General features: G+C 37.4%; 1 protein-coding gene across 1 annotated transcript in view; it reads right to left on the reverse strand.

The window, feature by feature from the left end:
* The window catches only part of LOC145500526 (uncharacterized), a 40783-nt gene extending 36873 nt beyond the window's left edge, over positions 1-3910 (reverse strand). The window contains exons 1-2 of the mRNA XM_081480055.1: positions 3889-3910; positions 1115-1191 (exon numbers count right to left, since the gene is read on the reverse strand). Coding sequence (XP_081336181.1) covers positions 1115-1172 — 58 coding nt within the window. The 5' untranslated portion in view covers positions 1173-1191; positions 3889-3910. The remainder of the gene's footprint in view (positions 1-1114; positions 1192-3888) is intronic.
* Positions 3911-9537: the final 5627 nt, after the last annotated feature.

Below are 9537 nucleotides of genomic sequence, written 5' to 3' on the forward strand. Positions count from 1 at the left end.
CTTTGAAGGTCTTCCACAGTTTAAGTGGAATGATCTCGGCGAACAAGATGTGATAGTCGTTTGAAGCCGTTTTTATCACAAAAACCAGGAACAAGGACGGAAAGTCAAAATAGTGGTTGACAAGAAATCTCCCGCTTTTAAAGATTCCCCATTTTAAAGATTCCCGCTTTTAAAGATTCCCCGTTTTAAAGATTCCCGCTTTTAAAGATTCCCCATTTTAAAGATTCCCGTTTTTAAAGATTCCCCATTTTAAAGATTCCCCGTTCCCCGTTCCTCGTTCCCCATTCCCATTCCCCGATTCCCCGTTCCTCGTTTTAAAGATAGCCCTCTTATGCCTGATGGGGATAGAAACTTTGGTGGCTGTTCAGTTTTCGATTTTAGAAAGTGATGACGTCACATGAAAACGATGTATAGTTTAATTCAAAACAAGTGTACTGCATGCTTATAAAACAATTTTTCTGCTTGTCTTTTTAGATTATCCTGTCCATTTTGCTTAGTTTAATCGCCCGATATTCGTCGCTTCTGTGAGTTCACAAGGGCGAGCCCTCCGGTCCAAAAAAATCAATACTTAATTTAACGACAAAAAAACGAAATAAAAATGGAAAGCACAATAATAAAATGAAATAAATCACGATAAAAAAAAAATCGACGTTTCGACTTCTCCGAGGTTATTTTTAGTGCGAGTAAAAAATCTATAAAATTAGCATCAATCTGTTTCTAACTTTAAAAGGTAGTTTGCAATAAGATATATAAGACAAGTGATAAAAATTTCTACGACGTTAAAAAGGGGCTAAAACAATGAGACAACAAAACAATAAAACAATACTAATAAACTTAAAGAACTGATTTAAACAAATAATTTAGAGTGAAACGAATCACACTGCTTGTTCAGTATTGGTTTTTGTAGTTCTTTGATAAAAAACAAACAAACAAAAACATTTCGAAACTAAGATAGTCAAATTTGTTTTAATTATAATGATGATGATGATGATGCTAGCACTTTGAGAATACAATTTAAACTGGCTTCCATGTTCCTCATATTTAGTTTTTTTTTGTTTTTTTTTTTTGTTTCAATCATCATAATTATGATTGTATTGTTTTACATAAGACCTACCATTCGGCTTCCACACAAGCATCGCAATTACCAGAGCTGTATAAAGACCGCCCGGCATCTTGCACTCAGTGGAACAACTGCAATGACACGAAAAAAAAACATCAAAATTCATCTTCAGGACCTTCTTCATGACAGAATAAGCAATGATTATTGAAAAGTGATAACAATGGGTTGACAGGCCTACACAACTCCTATCCACGTGTAATAGCCGCTTTGAGAGTTTTGCTCGAACTAGTATATCTCTGAGGATCTGCCCCTTTTGTATTGTACGATAGGGGGATCTTTGAATATTTCGCTAAGCAATAATCCTGTTTTTAGGAGGACATTTCTTTGCAGTTCCAGAACGAACAAACTGGAAGGACAAAAAGCTCGATGAAATTGATGCAAGAAGCATAAGAACGTCTCTTTAAGACAGACTCATAGTTTTCAACAAGGAAAGCTACAGCTATCTCTGGCGAAGCCGGACAAAGATAAATATGACACCCGTGATAACAAGCAGCATAACTTGCAACAGTAAATCAAACAGCCGGGCCCGGCGTAATAATACAAAATGCAAGTAACCAACATGCTCACGGAATATTTCAAACTTTGTCCCTCCAGAGCTAATATTTAGAGAGCTTAAAACATATCTTGCAATCAAATGAGCCAAAAAAGTAGCACGTGGCCAAAAACAGAGGTGTCAAACTCAACAAATTACACGCGGATAACAGCGGAAACCACGCAGACCTATGACCTCTAACGGCTCTACTCTGGTGAAATGTCCTCCTAAAAACAGGATTATTGCTTAGCGAAATATTCAAAGATCCCCCTATCGTACAATACAAAAGGGGCAGATCCTCAAAGATATACTAGTTCGAGCAAAACTCTCGAAGCGGCTATTACACGTGGATAGGAGTTGAGTAGGCCTGTCAACCCATTGTTATCATAATTGATGATACAAACATGTTGGTTTCAAATGGAGAAATTAACGTTGAAAAAATCAGCGGCTTATTATCGAGACAATACTTTTGAAGATTTTAACATGCACATACACATAATACTATTCGTGCTTAGGTAGTGTACGAAATGGAGGAATTACGACATATTTTCAAAAATACGACGAAATTTCGTGATTGAAAACAAAGAGCAAAATTCGAAGAAATTTGTTTGCATTACTTTCGCGCAATATTTTACAGGGGCACCCCTCCCACCCAGGCTTGCGAATAAAAAACAACAAACAAACAAACAAAACAAGATGAAACGACAACAACCACCTCAGTTTAAATAGAGGGTGAGCTTCTATTTTGTACTCCAGCTACAGAACAAGAGGCTCAACGATTTCTACAGTTTTACCATGAAATATCTTTCTTTTTTTAACGAAGAGCCCTAAATTAATCATGTAACGGACACTTTTAGTCAACCCTACCAAGATATACTAAGTACTAAGCTCCCTGTTACAAGGTGTGCTTTGGTTTCATACAGCTCGTTTTGTTTTAACTAGCTGCCTTACTAGCTGCCTCTGGGCGTTATAAACAGAGAAACGTATGAACGCGGAGGCAAATATATGTTATCTATTTTTTCTCAAGCATCTGAGCGGGCCGGAATCCTAAATCCTCGAATTTGATTAGCTAATCATACGCGCGTGACCGGTCCAGCTTTTTACGATACGGCCCACGGGCCGGATATTTTCCCCGCTGCCTAAATTTCGCTCCTAAAAGTTAGCGGTAATCGTCATATTTTTTGCCTTTTTTACACATCCGTGGACGATTAGTCAACGCAGCCAAGTTTATCTCTGTTCACTTTAAAATGCCAAGGAAAGTCAGTGTAAATAAATTCAATTGACTGTTTTTAAGTTGTGAGAGTTTGCTTGGTTGTTTGTAGCTTGACGCTGTAAGGTAAGGTAAGGTAATGGCGCGTAATCCTGTGTTTCTCTCGCCGTTAAATTTGAGTCAATTTCAGTCGAGTTTACCTCAGTCTCTGATCGTTGCTGTAGTTAGGAGAATTTCTGTGGAATACACTTAACAAATTTCCTCGCTTTCTGCTATTCAATTTACGGTAAAAAAGTCTGAATTCAAGTGATTTTAAAAGCAACGACTGACAGAAATTGTATTTGTAGTAAAACTTCAAACTTCGCACGAAATTTCACACCGCAAAAACAATTTTGGAGAACTTGACTGGTGAAATAAATGCAACTAACATAAAGTAGTTCGAAAAAAAATCTGTTCTTTAATACATCATTCTTTGTCTACTATCTGAGTAATTCGCTCGTTGCTAAGAGTTTTTTTACAAATCGTTAGTAGATGGCGCGGAAGCCGATTCAATGACAAGAGTTGAGTAAACAAACCCATTTGTAATCTGTACAGCCAATTTACCGCAAGAAAAAAAAAAAAAATAAACATGTTATTTACCGGCTTAGGGTCGATCCATATAGTGAAAAACTGTGACCTCGGGCAGCATTTTCAAGCCCGAGATCACAGTTTTTCACTATACGGACCTCCAAACCGGCAAATAACATATATTTATCCAGTAAGTTGTAAGTGAAAAATGTTGGAAAGGTGCGCGCGCAGAAGCGAGGACAGAACTGCAAACTGAATTCACTCAGACTTACACAAAACTTCCTGACTTAGCGTCTCAATGCAAATATATCGAAGAGCTGTCATTCTAAAAACTGAGCATATTTGTAGTGTTTGTTTGTTTGTTTATTTTTTTGTTTGTTTTATTTCCAGCAGACAGAGTCTATCTTTGGAAAAAAAATTATCAGAGAAGTGCTTAGAAAAGTCTTCGCGTCAACCTACCCTGTCAATATAGGAAACTTCAGTTCCTAGCTGGTGAATGGCTTTAGTAGCAACGGAAAACTGTCAAACTGTGAAGAGACAACGTTAAGCTGCTTTAATACATAAAACAAAAACAAAGAAAATAACAAAATCTCATCACTGAATAATGTGACGTTAATAATTATCAATTGAGCATTGTTGCATTCTTTTCTTAAGCAACTAAGGATACCACAACTCTGCTTTTAAAAACAATTACAAATTGTAAAACCTGAAAACAAGTGAAAAACTTGACCACTGTCGTGTCCAATACTACTTTCTTCTTTTGACTGTCAATATTAAAATACAGAAGTCTTCCTATCTTTTCCATGAAATATGATTTGATTATAAAGCGAATAACAGATCTTTGCTTGAATATTCGACAAAAACGAAGCATACATTGTTATTCTCAATAATAGGCAAACCCGTTAAATTTTGTCATGTCATCAATACCAGGATTCAGATTTCAGATTTTTTATCAATTGACACTATTTACAGACATATTTCACTATCGCACACTATTACAAAAAATTCATTAATTAAACTAAGGAAAATATAATAATAATAAAACCAAAACAAAATGTGCTCAGTGACCAAAGAAGCATATGCTATCGTGTTGGTCACTGACACGTTCAATATATCATTAAACCTGAACTACTCTAAAGTTTGTTTGCGACATGATCTTGCTGACGCCCGGCATGTCTCCTCATTAAAGACCCATTCATTTATTCGTGGTAGAATTCGGGTTTGGCCTCTCATCCCCAAAGCTTACTTACAGACCTTAATTACAAGTTCGTCGACATAAGCTCAAAGTTTAGCCTCCGGAATACTAGACAAATAACGAAGCCTCTTCGAAATTTCTTCGCTCACTACGACTTCTTTTGTGCAAAAAACGCATTTATAAGTTTTGAAATATTACAGGACGTAATTTCAAGGTAGTCTAAGCCCACATTTTCTGTTCCAATATCGTTATTTTGGTTTATGGTTATTTTCATTACTGGTGGGTAGCTATAACTTTCTTGTTTTTTCTGGTTTTTTTTTGGTTCTAAAGAACAATTGTTGCGACAGATCGTTTTTCAATAATTTAGGACTACAGTATAGGCAAATTTGAAACCAATTGTCCATTTGAAACGTAAATATTGGATACGCTCGCTATTCCAAACTGCGAAACAACTTCGAGACCTATGTGATATTTTGTTGTTGTCTCGGTGGACAAGGAGTATATGACTAACGATTAACATGTGCATCGATCAAAATTTCCTGTCAAACAACTCTGGTCGTAGGAATTATGTTTAAGTTCTTCTACAGAGTTTTCTCGAGGGAATTCAGTACAAAATATGAAGTCTTTTGTGACCATTATAAAGATAGCTATATACACAGGTTAATCGTGTTTTTTAATTCGGCTGAGCTAGACCCAACTTAGTTTGTAACGGCTTAAAAAAATGTCTGTTAACGAGATATTAGTTTCTAGAAACAAAATTCTAATTTTGTAACTTTTCTCTATTTTTGTAAAGAACTGCATGAAATATTTACCCTTCCCAATAGAGCACACGAGGCTCGAGATTTTCATTTAGCTGTGTTTTCATATATTGAACAATTTAGAGAGAAGAAAACTCCAAATTTTCCTTAAAACTGTAAATATAACCATGACACAAAAGACAGGCGTTCGAATTCGACAATTTCATGTTTAAACTGTGGCGGCCGCTTTTAAGACACAAGACTTCCTCTACTCATACAATCATCTCCCTGCTTAGCACTGGAGTATTTCATCTCGTTATGTAAGATGAAATGTGAAAACGGGATTGACTCAGAGTGAAGTAATAGCAAAATTTCCTTTGGGTTAGAAATGTTAAACTACTTTGAATTTAAATACGATGCTGTCAAATAGCAACCATCTAAGTACGGAACACTAAGGAAGGTTTGACAAACCGGCAGAAGATATGTTCATTTCTAAGGAGAGGATTGGATAAGCCTTAAACAATGAAAATAAGTTTAGAAAGTCATTTAGCCTACCTTATCAATAGAGGACTTAGTTCCTAGTAAGTTTTCTCGGTGCAGATAATCGAGAACAGTCTCACTGCAGGGATATATGTCATGTTGATCAAGTAGAAGAATTAAATGTCATTACAATGTCAAAACACTATGGTGTTAAATGGTAATTAATGCATATTTTTTTCCGTGTCGATTTTCAGTTGCGTGGGTTCAGACAACAATGTCACGCTTTCAATCGAACTTTCCGCATAAGAAGTTTGCTTGGCGCCAATTAATTATAAAGTTGTTAAAAGCAGATAGCGGCAGTCGGCGATAAAGGAGAGTGCAGAAAGAGTTCAATATATGATAAGAAAACAGTGCCAGGATATATTCTAGAACTGCTTTAACCTGCCCTGTTAAAAATTTTAAAAAAAACTCAGCCTTCGAGGAGGAGGAGGAGGAGGAGGAGAGCAAAACTGAAAACTGAAATATATATGTGAATAAATATTGGTATAGTAGAAGACTTCATGTAAACAATGCGTCAATATGCCATGGTCTTCAATATTTATTGGCTTAACTTGTCCCATTTTGATTTTCAGCTGCCTGGAACAAGAGGCAAACATCACGTTTCTAACCGAGCTAAAAGCACAAAAAAATATGCATACGTCTGGATTTATAAAAACCCGTGTAAAAATTAGGGCAAAACTTTTTCTATCGCTGGTAGTGAGGTCTTTGTGGAGGCTTGAAAAACCCAGGGGGTGTGAGGGGGGGGGGGATGCTTCCGTCAGAGAGGGTTGGGAATGATAGCCCCGGTCCCCGGCGCTGCCATTTGATGCCAAGCCAGGCCCCAGGAGCCATAAACATCAGAGTCGGGGTGAGAAACAGAGAGAGGGGCATTTTTGTCAGTAAAACTCTTTATTTTCTTCCCAGGACAGTGTTTACCGACGGTCCCGTTCAGGATAAGGGAACGGCAGCCACCCAGCAACGCAAGTAAGGTGGGTGAATATACGGTTTACATACTGTAAAGTTCAATAATGCGTAGAAAAATATTTGCCTGCCTGCCTGCCTGCCTGCCTGCCTGCCTGGCGTGCTGGCTGGCTGGTTGGTTGATTGGGTGGTTGGTTGGTTGGTTGGTTGATTGATTGATTGAAAAAAACATGTGTATTTCTTAGAAAAGTGGCAGGATCGCTGTGTTGAAATTGACACGATTTTCATAAATCCCGGCATAATTATTTGGGAAGAATGACTTAGGCGGGGGGGGAGGGGGCTTAAGTTTTGCTCGTGTTGCCCCAAGGAGTCATGAAGGATACTTCGATGTGGCAGATGCATGCTGGGTGGATTTTCAGGCATTCCTTGCCAATAATCATTCGAAGCCGAATGAGGCGAAGCCGAATGGGCTATTGACCCGTGGCCTTGTTTGCAGAGGAGGAGGAATATTTGCATTGCGGAGGAGTATTTAGAATTTCAGAAAAGTCCTTCGTCTTGTTTACCCATTCCTTAGCTATGCTACCCTGAAATTCATGAGGTCGACTTGTGGCAAGACTAAAGAGTATTAAAGATACCTGATCTAAAAACATCCTAATTAGTTTTAGGACTTAACTTTCCAACATGAATTTCTTGCCTAATATTTGCTGCTTTCTGAAATCCCCTTTCCCCTCGGAAAAAAAAAGTTCATCTTCACAGTCTATACATGACTTCTTAATTAACCTGTCAGGCTATTGATTACTCGACAAACAACCCACCAATTTGAAAAAACGCTAATTTAGTTGCGACTTCCTCTGAGTTCTAATGCTTCCAAATTATCTTTGCAGTGTTTTTGCGAAGTGTGTAGTTTCTGTAATCTTGATCGCTATAATGCATTAATTGCTGTGTAATTTTTTCTTGTCGGTTTTTCGCTTTTGCTTGACAATGAGGACAATTTCTTTTTCAACATAACGACCAAAAAGCCAAATTGTTTTTTTTTTCCCGACGACCACATCTTTAAATATGAAATTAATTGAACATTACAATATGGCATTTAAGGGAATAGACACATTTTCCGTCGATCACGTGAAGCTTAATTCGAATTAAAGTTTTCTGTAGTTCATATAATTCGCTTTTTCGGTACGAAAATTCGGTTTTTGCCGGTTGCGTTCATACAACAACAAGAGGGGCCTACATCGTGAGCCATTGCTAAAAAAAAGTTCATTACAGGTGATATTCTTCAAAACAAGACAGGATTTGAACATCACTGATAACCGGCTAACTTAGTGAAGAGAAAAACACAGAAAAGAAAACACAGCAAAGGTAGCTGAAATATATTCATTCCTGCTTAACCAAATGTTGACCATAGCAAGGTATATTCAAAAAGAAAAAAATATATATGCAAAAAAAAAAACAAACAAAACCAAACAAACAAACGTCAGCTCATTTACTCACTACTGCAGTGTTATACCTTTATCAACTTCAAGTTGTTCAATAGATTAGTAGAAAATACCCTCTTTCAGGCGTTTAGTTAGTTAGCGCGAAAATGGTGCACGAAAAAAAAAAAAATAGGGAAGCGGGAAGGCGAGTGAACGTCTGTGGACAAACTTAACAAAAGGTCCTTCCTCCACTTATAGACCACCCACAAGGGCCTCAATAATAGGGATCAATAAATTTTAAGACCATCTGTACTTGCATTTAAGATCGCGTTCTCTTGATGTCAATTTTTGAGTTTAATGTATACTTTTAGGGCTTAATAGTACACTAGATTGTTAGGTTACCCTGCATTTTGTATACTGTTATTTTGGTCATTATCCACACATTGTAATTTAGCAGTTATTTATCTTTACAGATATTTTTACGTTATCCCTGTAAATGTTTATTAAACATCGCTATATTAGAAATAAATTATCAAATTATTAAATTATCACTTGATGTCAGCGAAATGATCAAACTCGTGTCTTGGATTATTCTCCACTTTTAGCCCTGGCATGACACGATAAACGGCAAAAGATCAATTCGGTGGGACCTAGCTTCCGCCATTTTGTTGGCTACTTATGAACTCCAGCCGTAAAGATTCCGTAGGTTGACGTCAAGCCTTTCGTATTTATTTGAAGAGGAATCGCCAAGCGGCAAATCTTAAAGATTTCAACACTGAGGGATCTGACTCAACCACCGCCAATTCGCATTTCTCATCTACGTCAATAGCACTTGAACGTTGACAAAACTTGTCAAAAATGACCAATCAGAGGGTGTACCATAACCTAGTTTATCGGAACGACGTTTTGTTAAGTTTGTTTGTCCACAGGCTTTCGTTCGGTCCTCGCACCAAACTTCTCTCTCCTATATTTTGCTCCACTTTTTTTTTGTTTTTTTTCGCACTCCACCCGAACTAACTGAACGCCGCGCCTGGAATAAGGTAAGTGGAATATAACGTGCGCTCGCTCTCGCACGCAAGCAATGCCTTTCATGATTTCACTATAAAGGAAATTTCTTTATTTTTTGCTTGTTTATTTTCGTTCTTTTGGTGATAGATCTTTAGTGTAGCTGCGCCGACACTGTGGAACGCGCTCCCAGCAAGTCTGCGCAATATTAATTCTATTTTAACTTTTAAATCTTACCTTAAAACATATCTTTTTAAGCTAACTTTTAGCCTCTAGTGCTTAAGGTGGCTCCCTATAGTTTTACGATCGCGCGAGC

The sequence above is a fragment of the Orbicella franksi genome, chromosome 10 (genome assembly GCF_964199315.1).
Source record: "Orbicella franksi chromosome 10, jaOrbFran1.1, whole genome shotgun sequence".
NCBI lineage: Eukaryota > Metazoa > Cnidaria > Anthozoa > Scleractinia > Merulinidae > Orbicella > Orbicella franksi.